The sequence below is a fragment of the Lolium perenne genome, chromosome 2 (genome assembly GCF_019359855.2).
Source record: "Lolium perenne isolate Kyuss_39 chromosome 2, Kyuss_2.0, whole genome shotgun sequence".
NCBI classification, from domain to species: Eukaryota; Viridiplantae; Streptophyta; class Magnoliopsida; order Poales; family Poaceae; genus Lolium; species Lolium perenne.
In genome coordinates, this window is record NC_067245.2 from 180,998,393 (window position 1) to 181,014,137 (window position 15,745).

General features: G+C 50.4%; 2 protein-coding genes and 1 long non-coding RNA gene across 3 annotated transcripts; 1 reads left to right on the plus strand and 2 right to left on the minus strand.

The window, feature by feature from the left end:
* Positions 1-4,959: 4,959 nt before the first annotated feature.
* Positions 4,960-5,703, minus strand: LOC127320783 (uncharacterized). The gene is made up of 3 exons (XR_007863534.1): positions 5,495-5,703; positions 5,153-5,416; positions 4,960-5,081 (listed from the first exon to the last, which is right to left on the minus strand). It is a non-coding gene; the product is annotated as an uncharacterized lncRNA (long non-coding RNA).
* A 4,515-nt stretch (positions 5,704-10,218) lies between these two features.
* On the plus strand, positions 10,219-11,004 carry LOC127320785 (probable CCR4-associated factor 1 homolog 9). Its single transcript, XM_051349854.1, has one exon. It carries the CDS (start codon positions 10,219-10,221, stop codon positions 11,002-11,004), a length of 786 nt encoding a protein of 261 aa, XP_051205814.1.
* A 1,267-nt stretch (positions 11,005-12,271) lies between these two features.
* LOC127320786 (uncharacterized mitochondrial protein AtMg00810-like) lies at positions 12,272-13,598 on the minus strand. The gene is made up of 3 exons (XM_051349855.1): positions 13,407-13,598; positions 13,197-13,293; positions 12,272-13,107 (listed from the first exon to the last, which is right to left on the minus strand). The coding sequence occupies exons 1-3, from the start codon at positions 13,596-13,598 to the stop codon at positions 12,272-12,274; spliced, it is 1,125 nt and encodes a 374-aa protein (XP_051205815.1).
* Between the last annotated feature and the right edge of the window lie 2,147 nt (positions 13,599-15,745).

The following is a 15,745-nucleotide window of genomic DNA, read 5'->3' on the forward strand; positions in this document are numbered from 1 at the left end:
ATTTGATTTACATATTGTAGATAGGAAAGGTGCTGATAATCCTGTTGCTGATAATTTGTCTAGATTGGAAAATATTGCTTATGATCCTGTTCCTGTTAATGATAGTTTTCCAAATGAACAATTGGCTGTAATAAAGGTGAGCTCGCGAGACAGTCCTTGGTATGCTGATTATGCTAACTTTATTGTTTCCAAGTACTTGCCTCCAACCTTTTCAGCTCAGCAAAGGAGGAAATTCTTTTATGATTTGAGGCATTATTTCTGGGATGACCCACACTTATATAAAGAAGGAGTGGATGGTATTATGCGAAGATGTGTCCCCGAATATGAACAACAGGAGATATTGAGTAAATGTCATGGTAGTGCTTATGGAGGACATCACGCCGGAGAAAGAACCGCGCAAAAGGTTTTACAATCAGGTTTTTATTGGCCAACTCTCTTCAAGGATGCGAGAAAGTTTATTTTATCTTGTGATGAATGCCAAAGGGTTGGTAATATCTCCAGACGCAATGAAATGCCCATGAATTATACTCTTGTTATTGAACCGTTTGATTGCTGGGGATTTGACTTCATGGGACCTTTTCCGTCTTTGGAAGGGAAATTACTCTCGAAATGGGAAGGACCATATGTTGTCGAGGAGGTGTATCGTTCAGGAGCAATTAAAATTAGCTCTCTCCAAGGCAATGCTACGCAAGTGGTGAATGGACAAAGACTCAAGCATTATATCTCAGGTGATTCCTATAATGTTGATGTTGATATTATTCAAGTGGAAACACCGGAAGCTTTCATCAAAGGGCAAATTGACAGTCCGCCAGAACTCGACTTTGAATAGGTAACAGTACTGGTAATGAAAAGTACGAAATTTACTTTCCGAACAATATTTTCGCTGTTTTTGGAAAATATGAGAAATTACGAGTTCGAAACGGAGTGGAAAGGACGCACGAGGGGGCGCCACCATAGGCCGGCGCGGCCAAGCCTGGGCCCGCGCCGACCTGTGGTTTGGCCGCCCCGTCACCCCTTTCCGACTCTGGTTCGATCTGGTACTTTCCGTTTGTCGTGAAAAATTTTGCTATATAATCCCCCGGACCCCTGGAGGTCCGTATATCGTGTTTTCGACGTGTTTTGTTTCGAGCTGTTTCTGCCAGGATCTGTTTTCAGTCTAGAAGCACCATGGCCTCCAACAACAAGGGCAAGGGGCTGTCGGAGGAAGAAGTGAAGGAGGTGCCATCAAGACAAGAGCAGCAAGCCGGAGGGAGCAAGCAAATCTTGGTGGGATCTGTTGACACTCGACGTTCTTTTTCTCATAACCTGCAGGGACCTTTACCACCCGCTCTTAGCCTCGACTCCTTCCCCATGATGGAAGAAGTGCTACGGATTACCGATGAGTTTTGTGATCAATATCAGGCTCTAAGAAGAGAAGTGGAGATACTCCAGGAGGAGAATTGCCGTCTCCGAAGAATGATTGAATACCACTCGATTCGCATCACAAGGTCGTCATCGCCAACTTCAGATAACAATGAATCTCTTCGAATCTTAGTGCAGAATTGTCAAGCTGAGAAACTAAAGTTGAAGGAGCTTATTAAGAAGCGCGGGAGGAGTTCATCACCACCATCGCCGCAGGAGTAATTCATCATCGGTATTGGCATCCCCTTGGTTCGTTCCAAGCTTGGGGGAGTGCCGCGGTATCACATTATCACTACCTTTTACTTTTTATTGTCAAGTAGTGTCATATCATGAGTAGGGAAGTTATCATATAAGATGGGTTGCGTTTGGAAGTATCTCTCCTTTAGTTGGTTATCTATGTATCCCTTGGTGTGAGTTATCGTTATGGGATATTAATGAGAAGTCTTATCATTTACATATTGCACATCTTATTTTAGTTTGCAATCTCTACTATATGATTCACCTTGTTGTTAGTATTGGTATCACTTTGGGAGCATTGAATAAATCTATTTGGTTTTGGCAAACGTAGCATTGGTCAATAGCAACAACACTTTGAGGTTTAAATAGAAAAGAGAAATACATGTAGTTGTTTCATTGTCTTTCTTGTTAGCTCATAGCTTATTATTCTGAAGTTAAAATTGTTTGTGCTTACAAGGAAGATGCATGATTGTTTCTATCACATGTATATTTGTTTGTTTCCCTCGACTCTTATGCTTGCTAATTAACCTTGCTAGCCAAAGACCTGTACTGAGAGGGATTACTTCTCGTGCATCCAAACCTTAACCCAAACCTATGTCATTTGTGTCCACCATACCTACCTACTACATGGTATTTTCTGCCATTCCAAGTAAATACTTCATGTGCTACCTTTAAACAATTCAAAACTTAGTATCTCTTATTTGTGTCAATGTTTTATAGCTCATGAGGAAGTATGTGGTGTTTTATCTTTCAATCTTGTTGGGCAACTTCCACCAATGGACTAGTGGCTTCATCCGCTTATCCAATAATTTTGCAAAAAGAGCTGGCAATGGGATTCCCAGTCCCAAATTAATCAAACTAAATAGACACTCCTCCATGGTATGTGATTGATGGACGGCACCCGAAGGATTCGGTTAGCCATGGCTTGTGTAAGCAAAGGTTGGGGGGAGTGTCATCATCATAATAAAACTAAAATAAAAAGGCACTCCTTCATGGTATGAGATTGTTGGCAGGCACCCGAGGATTCGGTTAGCCATGGTTTGTGAAAGAAAGGTTGGAAGGAGTGCCACACAAAATGAAAATAATATGGGAGCCGCTCTTAGGAGGTTGTCTGGCAAGGGGGTTAGAGTACCCGCTACCAGTCGTTGACAACAACAAACACCTCTCAAAATGTTACTTTTATTCTCTTTATATGATTGCAAAACTGAAAAAACTCTAGCACATGATTTAATCCCTGCTTCCCTCTGCGAAGGGCCTGTCTTTTACTTTATGTTGAGTCAGTAAACCTATTTCCCTCCATCTCAAGCAAGCATTTGAGTAGTTGTGATCAAACCATTATATTGTGATTTGCTACATCATGTCTTTTATTCTTCCTTGTTTAGTACAAGTTTTATCTGAATGAATATAGCTTTGCAAGTTATCAATGATCATGAGAAGACCATTATGATTGAGTATGCAAGTTGTGCCTCATAAACTTTAACATGAGAGCGCTGCTCAATGAGATAAGTATAATCTGTTAATTGTTCTCTGACCAAGAACGAAGTTTGCCATCACCAATTATGATTTCTTATGCACCTTTACTTGTGATTACCTTATACTTGTTTCAAGATGAGTTATAAGAGGTTGTTTACTATAATGTCCTGTGTGAATGAATATGATGCTTCTTGTCCGTATTTTATTTATCGACTCTTCACTCCATAAACATGTGGTCCTGTCTATCGAGCTCAGTTTCACTTGGGGACAAGCGAAGTCTAAGCTTGGGGGGAGTTGATACGTCCAATTTGTATCACTATTTTATATCATAATTTGCTGATATTCATTGATATATTTCATATTGGGACACAATACTTATGTTATTTCATCTATTTTGCATGTTTCATCATTATTGGAGGATCAAGCACCGGAGCCAGGATTCTGCTGGAAAAAGCACCGTCAGAACGCAATATTTCGGAAGATCAACTGTGGGAGGAAATTATACCAAAAATCCTATTTTTCAAGATGACGAAGGAAGCCAGAAGGAGGGGCCAGGTGGACCCAGGGTGGGCCCACACCCTAGGGCGGCGCGGCCCAGGCCCTGGCCGCGCCGCCATGTGGTGTGGAGGGCCCACAGCCCCTTTCGCCTCCTTTTCTTCGCGAAATCCTTCGTCCCGAAAACCTAAGCCAGAGAGGGTACCTCGCGAAGAGTTACAGCCGCCTCTGCGGGGCGGAGAACACCAGAGAGAAAAGAGCTCTCCGGCGGGCAGGAATCCACCGGGGAAATTCCCTCCGGGAGGGGGAAATCGACGCCATCGTCACCGTCATCGAGCTGGACATCATCGCCATCACCATCATCATCACCCCCACCATCATCACCGCCGTCATCACCGCTGGACACCGTTACCGCCGTAGCAATTTGGGTTTGATCTTGATTGTTTGATAGGGGAAACTCTCCCGGTATCGATCTCTACTTGTTGTTGATGCTATTGAGTGAAACCATTGAACCAAGTTTATGTTCAGATTGTTATTCATCATCATATCACCTCTGATCATGTTCCGTATGATGTCTCATGAGTAGTTCGTTTAGTTCTTGAGGACATGGGTGAAGTCTAAATGTTAGTAGTGAACTATGGTTGAGTAATATTCAATGGTGTGATATTTAAGTTGTGGTGTTATTCTTCTAGTGGTGTCATGTGAACGTCGACTACATGACACTTCACCATTTATGGGCCTAGGGGAATGCATCTTGTACTCGTTTGCCAATTGCGGGGTTGCCGGAGTGACAGAAACCTAAACCCCCGCTGGTATATCGATGCAGGAGGGATCGCAGGATCTCAGAGTTTAAGGCTGTGGTTAGATTTATTCTTAATTACTTTCTTGTAGTTGCGGATGCTTGCAAGGGGTATAATCACAAGTATGTATTAGTCCTAGGAAGGGCGGTACATTAGCATAGGTTCACCCACACAACACTTATCATAACAATGAAGATTATTTAGCTGTATGTAGCGAAAGCACTAGACTAAAATCCCGTGTGTCCTCGAGAACGTTTGGTCATTATAAGTAAACAAACCGGCTTGTCCTTTGTGCTAAAAAGGATTGGGCCACTCGCTGCAATTGTTACTCTCGCACTTTACATACTCGTACTTTATTCAACTGTTACATCAAAACCCCCTGAATACTTGTCTGTGAGCATTTACAGTGAATCCTTCATCGAAACTGCTTGTCAACACCTTCTGCGCCTCGTTGGGATCGACATTCTTACTTATCGAAGATACTACGATACACCCCCTATACTTGTGGGTCATCAATGAGCTTGCGCACATCGCAGACTCGGCTCTTCTTAATGTTGAGGTTGTGACAGATTTTCCTGGAGGCGGAGATGAGATCTTTGCAGTCTTCTCCGGCCAGCTGAAGCAGGTCATCGCGCGGGAACTGGCTCCGACGTTCCTCGTCATATCCGAGTGGATCTGGAAGACGCAAACTTTGTTAAAAACAACAAGTCACACACATGCGGTTATACAAAGTTTCAAGGACGTACCCATGACGTCGGAGTTGAGCAGGTCCCAGCAGCTCTCTGCTGTTTCCATATATTTGCGAAGACCTCCAATTTCTTTTTGCTGCTTCTGGATGATGTCGCTGTCAGTTTGTCTTTTCAGCTCAAACTCACCAGTTTTCCCGATAAGCTCCGAGTTCTTCTCAGAGATTTTCTGTTCTGCCACTGCGAGTTTTGCTTCGAGATTCTTGTGTGCAGCACGAAGAGTCTCCAACTCGGAGGAAGCTGCAGCGAGAGAAGAGGAGGCACCTGTTCATAGTTTTATAAAGCGTCAAAGTCGGAAAGTGCGGGACATAACCAACAAACGTCAGATGATCGGAAACCAACCTTGAGCTTCTGAAAGTTGTTTCTTCAGAGCCGCATTCTCCGCCTGAAAGTGCTGGATTTTCTCCGCCTGGCTGATGGTCACACGACGCTGCAGCGCAATGTTTTTGTGCAACTCGTAATGCAGGGCTTTTTGTTCCTGCAAACACAGTCAGAAATGGAGTGAGTTCCGCCATCATGGTTTTGTCGCTGGAAATTTTTTCCGCCATCATGCTTGGGGGCTACCACGACATTTAAAAATTTCCTTTCAGATTAAGTTCTCTAAAAGTGTTCAGACGCTAACTGATAAAGTTTCCGCCTAAATACTTGGGGGCTACTGGGGAGTTACCTTTTGCTTGCAAACAAGCTTGTCGAAGAATTCGCCAATGTTTTTCTTGGCGTCCTGGATCTCCGACGTTTCAACGTCCGGTTTGCCCCAGGCATTGTTCAGCATAGCATTGAGCAAATCTTGCTCCAGCTCCCACTTCTCCGCCTCCGTTAGTTTGTTAAAAAACTTCGTGGCATAGGCTTTTGGGGTGGAAGTAAGATCAGCCGGATCTCCAAAGTTTTTGGGGAAAACGACCATATCACCTGCGGAGGCTTCAGCTTTGCCGGAGGAATTGACTTCTGCCTCCCCTTGTTTTTGTCCTTCAGTTTCGTCATTGATGGGACCCTTGCCGCTGGAACCATCTCCGCTCACTCTGTCGCTGCTAACCGAAATTACTTCCGGTGGAGTGGGTGCGGCAGGAGTCGGAGACTGGTCCGCGGGAGGAGGAGAAGGCTGCAGGGGGGCTTGTGGAGTGCTCGGCGGAACTGGCGTCGAAGGACCAACGGCGGGAGATTTCTTCTGCATATACTTAGTGATATGCTCCTGAACATTGGTCCGCGCGGTGGTAGGGTTCGGATTCCTGTGAGCAAGTAAAAGGAAAGTATACGTAACACAGCTTACCAAGATAAACAACGCATGTTACTCGGAAGCTTACGCTGCGCCCGGAATGTTGGGACGTGAGGGTTTCCCTGCTGTCGAAAGCATCTTCAGGCGCTGGCGCTCCGCCTTCCTGGAGTCAAGCGGAGGTGGTTTGACCACCCTGGGTTTCTTGGCGGAAGCCTCGCCGCTGCCTCCGGCGTCGGAGCCAGAGACTTTGGCGCGGGGACGCTTTGAAGGTCGAGGAGCAGCCTTTCGGGGCACTCGTTCTTCTTCCTCCTCAGGGTCTTCCGGATCCTCTTCCACCGAGTCACCGCTAACGGGAACCCGGAGTATGGTGCGTAGGTTTTCTTCCGCCAAAGAGTCAAGCTGCGAAAAGGGTGAGCAGAACAAGTTAAACACTTAGAAGATTATGAAAGGATAAAGGAATGCGAAGGATTAAGTGCTTACCGGAGGACATTTGTCGTGTGTGCTAATATCCTTGATCAGTTCCGGGACCTGTTGGCCCCTAGGAATTTTCACCAACGTCTTGAACCTTCTCTTGAGGGAGTCGGCCGGAAGATCGTGGCGAGTGACTCGGAGGAGATCGTCCGCCCCGGTATAAGCACACATCAGGCGTGCGTTGTAGCGCAGGGGCTGGATCCTCCGGGTAAACCAGCTGAGGGTGAGCTGAGCCCCGGTTAGTCCATCGTGAACTAACCAGGAAATCCTCCGCGCGGCCTTCTCCAGTATGGGTGTTTGGGCAAGCGTGGGGACGAAGCTCTAGCTCGCCAATTCTTCCGGAGGCGTGTTGCTGAAGGGCGGGAGTCCATCGTGGACGTTCGGAACAGACGCGTTCTTCACATAAAACCATCCAGCGTTCCAGTACCGGACGGACTCGTGGGAATCGTGAGGCGGATACATATGGCCAGGTCGGAGCATGAAAGTCATGCTCCCGCAGTTCAGCATGGCCTTGTCCTTCGTCTCCTTCTTCACTCGGAAAAAGAACTGCCACAGCTTGACATCAGGTCGGATCCCTAGATGCCCTTCGCAGAGAGTTGCGAAGTTCGAGAGCAGGAGGTAGGAGTTGGGGCAGATGTTGTGGGGCTGGAGCCCGTACGTGTCGAGGACGGAGAGGAAGAACTCCGAGCAAGGGAGTGATAATCCACGCTCGACCCAAGCCTTTGTCATGACGCGTTCGTCTGCGTCGGGATTGGGAATGTCGGAGTCGCGCGTGAAACTCCAATGCTCCGAGATCATGCCTTCGTTTTGAAGCTCCCGGAGCTCCGCGTCAGTTGTCTCGCAGGGCCACCATTGACCCCGCACCCCCTCACGGCTCCGGGCCTTGGAAGCTTTCTTATTCTCCACCTTGTACCTTGGCTGCCATTCTAGCTTGGCCTTGAAGCTCCTCTTCGAGCTCTTGAGCTGTTGGGATCCGGCCTAGTAAAGTACTGGAAGAGGCGGAGAATGGTTGAGCAAGCCTAACGTCGGAAACATATGGTGGTAGATACGCAATGGGATCCGGGCAAAATGGTTCCACGGCACTGGGATCCGGGCTACTCGGAGAACTACCAGTGCAGTGAGGAGAACCGTGAGACATGCTTCCGGCTGCACCCATGCGAGCTAAGTTGAGTAACTGGAAAATCTACGCTACAGCTACTTCTTCTTCTACAAGACCGGTGCACGTACCGGCAATGGCGCGACGGTCCGGCGAAGTTCCGGCAAAGTAGAGGTCGATGAACTGGCGGTTTTGAGCTCCCGATGACCACGAATCGGCGGCGGAGTTGATTTCTTGATCAACCGTGGCAATCTTGGTTGGAGGAGAGGCTTGAGGCGGCGGCGCGTGAAGCTCCCGTGAGGAAGGTTCGCCGGAGTTGAGATCCGTCGGGCGGCGCGGCGCGAGGAAGAAGATGAAGTGGTGAGATGCGGTGAAACAATGAAGAATTACCGAGCCGTGGGGTATTTATAGGCCCCTCGCGGAGATTCGGGATTCGGATCCAATGGTGGAAACGGAACGGTCGCATCGTTGGATGAATGACACGTGTCTTAGGTCAAGTGTGGTAAAACGACGTGGAGGTAACTTGACCATGCACTCCCGAAAGTTCCGGCTAAAGATTTGCATCTGCGAAAATTTAGCGCGGGAAATAAGGAGGTTGTACGTGGGAAAAGCGGAATCTCCGTTACAATACCCAATCTGAAGATGAAGGATTTTCGAGTGAATGAACCCGGAATCAAGTAAAAGTTTTGAAGCTCTTCAAGATTCTCTTCGGATCCGAGCTGAATGAAGTCGGAGGAATGATGAATCTCGGAGAACTTCGGGGGCTACTGTTGTGGGTATACTTTATGGGTATATCAACGGCATGGCCTAGATCCGGCAAGCCCGGGTGGCCCATAGCTGGTGGTGAGGCATGTGGCCCATCGGGCGGCCCAGTTGCTGTAGATCATGAAGGATGAAGTCCAGCTCAGGAACAGGAAGCCGGATCTCAACCGACCTACGAAGGAGGCCGGATCTGTGACAGCCCATGAAGTATCCGGATCCAGCACGTATTTGGAGGAAGGCGGATCCTTGACGTACACGGCAAGACATTGTACCGTAGTTAGGCAACTTGTATTCCGGCTAGGACTCTCCATGTAAACCCTAGATCCGTGCGCCTATATAAGAGGGATCCCGGGAGCCCTAGGGGGACAACCACAACTCATTGTAACAACGCGAAAGCGCCCAGATAATTCCAGACAAGCAGCAGTAGGCCCTGTCATCGTGCAGGTGTTCCGAAGCTGGGTAAATCGCGTACCACCGTCCCGAGAGCACTCCGCCCTATGGCCCCTACTTCTTCTCCCCCTCGTGAGGATCCCTCCTCCGGGGTACCGTCGATTAGACAACGACATCGAGGATGACCGCAAGAATCAGGTCAGGAGACATGTTGGTCCCTATGAGTGTCAGGACCCTCTTGTGGAGGTTGATCCTGAGGTGCTTGGAGATTTTGCTAATTTTCTCGCCATGCACGCAGAGATCCGTGACAGCAATGTCTATGAGCAAGTTCAAAATGAACTCGTTGAGCATATATGGAGGGCCAAAGGATTATCAGCAAATGCCGCGGCGCCTTGATCTAGCCCCACTTATTATATTTGTTTAGTTGTTTTATTATTTATTGTAGCCTACCCCAACTCCCAACTTGTTTGGGACTGAAGGCTTGGTTGTTGTTGTTGTTGTTGTTTTATTATTTATTATATTTTAATTTAAAAACAATTTTAGGGTATTTGTGTATGTTTAATAAAATGGTTGTGTTTTCAAATACTGTATAAAAAAGTTTAGGGCTGCGTTTTGGGGAACGACGTCCCTAAATGCGACACGAAAAAAAAAGTCTCCTAGACTCTCGATTCGGCGTTCCTTTAGGGGCGTGGATGAAGATGCTCTGAGTAATCTTAGCGGTCACTCAATCCGACACAGTAGTCACGTACGACGGTAGGAATAACTTGTTTGACAGGCTGGTTACTGTACGATTCGAACACCAGCACTGACGCACTGTACAGGCTACAGAGTGCAGATCGACTCGGCGTCCATGAGTCCAGGTAAGGGGATTACGAGCCGGACACGTTCGCCTCCTTCACAGCTCCTGATTAAATCATGAAGTCAGGATAGGCCAATAGGAAACAGGTAGAAAAACGAAAGCCAAAGCCGAATCGGAACTCGAGAAGGCATTGCCACAACTCCGCACGCCCATATATTTCAACAGAACGTTCCTTAGCTCTAAATCGTTCTCGTAGGGAGGCCACCGTGTCGCACCGATCGTACTTGAAGAAATAGACGCCGTAGCACCGCGAACTCCCGTCGCCGTCGAGCAGCATGGACGGCGCCGTCCGCTCGGTGTGGGCGCACAACTTCGCGGCCGAATCACGAGTGCTCCACCAAGTCGCGCCGGGCGCCCGGCACGTCGCGCTGAATGTCCAGTACCCCGGCTGCGTCGTCGTTCACAGCAGCGGCCGGCAACACTACGACCTCATCGCCGAGGAGCGGTACGAGGTCATCCGGGCCAACGTGGCCCTGCTCAAGCCGCTTCAGGTGGGGATCGCCGTCCGCACCGTCGACGGCCAACGCTTCGCGTGGGAGTTCAACCTGCGCGGGTTCGACATCGCGTCCGAAGAAGACGCGAGAGATCCCACGTCCATCGCCTACCTCGCCGACTGCGGCGTCGACTTCAACCGGCTTCCCCAGGCCGGCATCGATGGGTTCAAGCTCCGGTTCCTGCTTCGAGACTCCGGCCTACTCAGAGCCCGGCCGTCGTGGGCGACGTTCACGGGCGCGTACCACGTCGCCTACTTCGTCAGGTTGATGTACGGCGAGAACCTCCCAGACGGCGTCGACGACTTCATGAAGATGGCGCATCAGCTTCTCGGTCCGTTGTATGACGTGAAGCGCCTGGCGAGGGAGCACGACAGGAGCTGCGTAGGATCGCTGAGCAATGTCGTGAAGAAGCTCGCCGTCGTGCCGCCCGGTGAAGGGATCTCCAAGTCCAAGCCTGCCGGAACAGGTAGCATGCTGGCTCTTCTGGCTTTCGAGACGTTGAAGCAGAAGCTTGGCGCCAACATGGAGAAGTGCCGCCACGAGCTGTGTGGGCTTCAGGCTATTTAACGACGGTTTTTTGTTTTGACTTTTGAGCAGCCATATAACAGGTTGGGTAAACCGGCTTACGTGAATACAGTACGATGCTTCAGTGGCCTCCCAAAGTAGAGTATGCGCGTACGCTGACAATCGACTATTTTTCAGCGTCATCTCACCAAGCAAACTATTTTTTCTTTACTTTGTAGGAGCACTCATGTCAAGTATGTCAAGTCGTCATGCTCTGCAACCTTGGTTCCATTGAATAAGACATTTTTATAGTTGTTGATATCCATGTAATTTTCTAGTTGTTGATAGTCTTTTGAAAGAGTTTAGTTAAAATTTACTCAAAAACAAGGTTTATTCATTGGAATAGAGGGAGTATGTAGAAACTATTGCATCTGTTGAATATACACAAAATCCAAGGCATTAGTTTTTGGTGTGCGCTGAACATGCACGGGAGGCTTGTACTTTACAATATTTCTTGCAGACTTACGGTTGACGTTGTTTAGTGGCATCTTGTGCGGCTGAATTATTATTATGTGAAAATGGGCCAAACTGTACAAAGATGTAGACAAATAAACGGGTAGCATGCTGGCTCTTCTGGCTTTCGAGACGTTGAAGCAGAAGCTTGGCGCCAACATGGAGAGGTGCCGCCACGAGCTGTGTGGGCTTCAGGCTATTTAACGACAAGGCTGTTTAACGACAGTCTACCTGAATACAGTACGATGCTTCAGTGGCCTCCCAAAGTAGAGTATGCACGCAGATTAGCAAAAAAAAAAAAAAAAAAAAAAAAAAAAAAAAGTAGAGTATCCACGTACGCTGATAATTGACTATTTTTCAGCTTCATCTCTAAGATATTTTTAAAGTTGTTGTTATCTATATAATTTCGTAGTTTTGATAGTCTGTTAAATAGTTTAGTTAAAATTTACTCAAAAATAAGTTTTATTCATTGGAACAGAGGAAGTTTTTTTGTAGGAATTTACTCAAAATTTTGTAGAAACTATTGCATCTGTAGAAAGGGATTGCAACACATTGGGTGCATATTACATATATAGGCCACATCCTCGACTATACAAGAAAGGAGGCAGACCCAACATAAATACAAAAGATATGTATCGCTACACATAACTACACAAGATATGTATCTCAACACCCCCGCAGTCGAAACATCACTAGAGCTGACGCAAAGACCGGACCGAAACTCCTCAAAGGATACCGTAGGGAGTCCCTTGGTCATAATGTCCGCGAACTGCTGAGAAGTAGGCACATGGAGCACACGGATATGGCCAAGAGCCACCTATTCGCGAACAAAGTGGATGTCCAACTCGATGTGCTTGGTGAGGCGGTGATGAACGGGGTTGGCGGAGAGGTAGACAGCGGAAACGTTATCGCAGTAGACCATGGTGGCCTTGTCGATAGGACACGGGAGCTCTCCAAGAAGCTGCCGTAGCCATGAGACTTCGGCGACCGCGTTAGCCATAGCTCGGTATTCTGCCTCGACGCTAGAGCGAGAAACTGTGGGCTGTCGCTTGGATGACCAGGATATGAGGGACAAGCCAAGGTAGACGCAGTAACCAGACATGGATCGCCGCGTGTTGGGGCAGCCGGCCCAATCAGCGCCCGAATAGGCGACGATGTCCATGGTGGTGCCGGCGTGTAGAGAGAGCCCGAGGCCGAGAGTGCGGTGGATATAGCGAAGGATCCGCTTCACCACGGTCCAATGGGAGTCACGTGGAGCATGCATATGGAGGCACACCTGCTGAACAGCATACTGCAGCTTGGGGCGGGTCATAGTGAGGTACTGCAATGCGCCAATGATGGAGCGGTAAGACGACGCGTCCGACGCCGATATCCCATCCGTGGCGGAGAGCTTGGCCTTCGTGTCGACGGGGGTGGCCGCGGGTTTGCAGTTAAGCATACCAGCGCGGTCAAGGAGCTCGTGGGCGTACTTGCGCTGATGAAGGAAGAAGCCATCGGCACGGAGGACGACCTCGATGCCGAGGAAGTAATGCAGAGGCCCCAAGTCCTTCAGGGCGAACTCGGCGCGGAGACGATCAGTGAGCTGTCGTAGAAGGTCCGCGGTGGATGCCGTCAGGATGATGTCGTCGACGTAGAGGAGAAAGTGGTGGAGCCCTGGCGGTACACGAACAGCGATGCATCAGAGCGAGTGGAGCGGAAGCTGAGCTGATGAAGAAACGATGCAATGCGTTGGTACCAAGCACGGGGCGCCTGCTTGAGCCCATATAATGAGCGCGAGAGCAGGCACACGTCGTCGGGGTGGGCGTTGTCGACGAAGCCGGTAGGCTGCTGACAGAAGACCTGCTCCGCAAGGTGGCCGTGGAGGAAGGCATTGGAGACGTCATCTGATGCACCAGCCAACGACGAGAGACCGCAAGCTGGAGGACGGTGCGTATCGTCCCGGGTTTGACAACCGGGGCGAAGGTGTCGGTGAAGTCAACGCTGGCACGCTGGGGATAGCCGTGAACCACCCAGCGGGCCTTATGACGGTCAAGAGTGCCATCCGGAGCGAACTTGTGCTTGAAGACCCACTTGCCGGTGATGATGTTGGCGTGGGGGAGGGGGGCGCGGAACAAGCTACCAAGTCTGGTTGCACTGCAGAGCATCGAACTCCTTCTGCATGGCGGTGAACCAGTGAGGGTCACGGAGCGCCGCTCGGGTGGAGGCGGGCAGCGGGGACGGCGTGGAGGTCGACGGCGTGGAAGTCGACGCGGGGCAGGCATACTCATCCGGGGGGTACCGGGTGCTCAAACGAGAGATACCCGCACGCGCGCGGGTGATGGGCCCCGCAATGGGGGGTGGAGGCGGTGGCGGCGCAGCCGTAGAGGCAGAACTCGAGGACGACGTGGCCGACGCGGGGTTGCCCGAGGCAAGGCTCGAGGGCGAGGCAGCCGACGCGGTGGCGCCCGAGGCAGAGCTCGAGGGCAAAGCGGTCGGTGTCGGAGATGGCGCAGTGGCGCCCGAGGCAGGGCTCGAGGGCTCCATGGGAGGCGACGGAGGGGCACCCGAGGTGGAACTCGAGGGCGCCACTGGCGGAGGCACCGGTGGTGCAGCGGCGCCCGAGGCCGAGCTCGAGGGCGCCATGGGAGGCGACGGAGGGGCGCCCGAGGTGGAACTCGAGGGCTCCGCAGGGGGCGCTGCCGAGGCCAGGGGCGCGGCGCTGTGTGACATCAGCCGCGGAGGAGGAAGGGGGCGTCACCTGGTCCTGTGCAAATGGGAAACAATTCTCATCAAAGTACACATGTCGTGATGTGATGACGCGGTGGGAGACCGGATCATAGCAGCGGTAGCCTTTTGTGTTAGCCGGGTAACCGAGGAAGACACACGGGATGGAACGAGGGGTGAGCTTGTGAGGGGCGGTGGCGGCGGTGCTAGGATAACAGCGACAACCGAAGATGCGAAGACCGTCATAGGATGGTAGGGAACGGAAGAGGAGATGGTGTGGTGTGTAGTTCCAGCGGCTGCGGCACGGGCGTAGGTTAATGAGGAGGGTGGCGGTGGCTAGGGCGTCCGACCAGAAGGAGGGTGGGATGTGGGCGTGAAATAGGAGGGTGCGAACAGTGTCGTTGATGGTCCGAAGAATGCGCTCGGCTCTACCATTTTGTTGGGAGGTGTAGGGGCAAGTAAGGCAGAAGATGGTGCCGTGGGAGGAACGGAAGGCGCAAATGGTGGTGTTGTCAAATTCCTTGCCGTTGTCGGTTTGAAGAGCATGAATGGGGCGACCGAACTGGGTAGAGACGTAGGCGTAGAAAGCGGTGAGGGTAGAGGCGACATCTGATTTCCTACGGAGCGGAAAAGTCCACACAAAGTGAGAAAAATCATCTAAAATCACAAGATAGTGAATAAGACCAGTATTACTAGGAATAGGAGATGTCCATACATCACTGTGAATAAGCTGAAACGGAAAAGACGCAACTGTGTAAGAACTAGTAAAGGGGAGCCTAACATGTTTTCCTACATGACATGCATCCCAAGAATGAGCAGCCGTTTTATTACAAGAGAAGGAAAAACCCCTCATTATTTGGCGGAGCTAGGGTGGCCGAGACGGGCATGCCAGAGGTCGACGCCGGTGGAGAGGGCCCTGGTTGCAGCGCGTGATGAAGGGGACGGCTGAATAGGGTACATATCGTCGGGACTCTCACAGCGGTGCAGTACCATCCAGGTACGGGTGTCCTTTACAGAAAAACCAAACTCGTCAAATTCCACAGTAACAGAATTGTCATGGGAAAGAGTTTTAATGGAGACTAAATTTTGAATTAGATGGGAGGAAACTAGAACATTATTGAGATACAAAGGTCTAGAGGTAGAAGGAAAGTTAGTGGAACCAATGTGAGAGATAGGGAGACCAGCACCGTTACCGACGATGATGAGAGAATGTGTGGAAGTTGCAGATGAAGTGCAGAGGTTACCCGGGTGAGCAGCCATGTGGGCGGAGGCACCGGTGTCCATGAACCAGTCACCTTCACCGTTGTAGGCGCCCGGTGGGGGCGCGTACTGAAGAGCGGTGTAGAGAGCAGGATCCCAGGGTGCCGGCGGGCCGTGAGGGGAGACGTAGAGCGGCATGCCACCGTAGGCGGGGGCGTAGGGCGGCCCGCTCGGGGCCGGCTGTGGGTAGGCGAAGAAGGCCTGGTGCGGGCGCGGACCAAGGATGCCGGGGCGGGGGGCGAGGGACCGGCATGGTGTAGGTGTGCACGACCCCCATCCAGGGGTTGTGACCCCCGCTCCATGGCGGCGTGGGCTGCGGGTAGCCGGG

Coding starts and splice junctions, on each gene's coding strand:
- LOC127320785 (XM_051349854.1), top strand. CDS start 10,219: ATGGACGGCGCCGTCCGCTCGGTGTGGGCGCACAACTTCGCGGCCGAA.
- LOC127320786 (XM_051349855.1), bottom strand. CDS start 13,598: ATGCTCTGCAGTGCAACCAGACTTGGTAGCTTGTTCCGCGCCCCCCTC. Junction 13,294..13,406: donor TCACCGACACCTTCGCCCCG/GTTGTCAAACCC, acceptor CTTGCGGAGCAG/GTCTTCTGTCAGCAGCCTAC. Junction 13,108..13,196: donor TGGGCTCAAGCAGGCGCCCC/GTGCTTGGTACC, acceptor GTGTACCGCCAG/GGCTCCACCACTTTCTCCTC.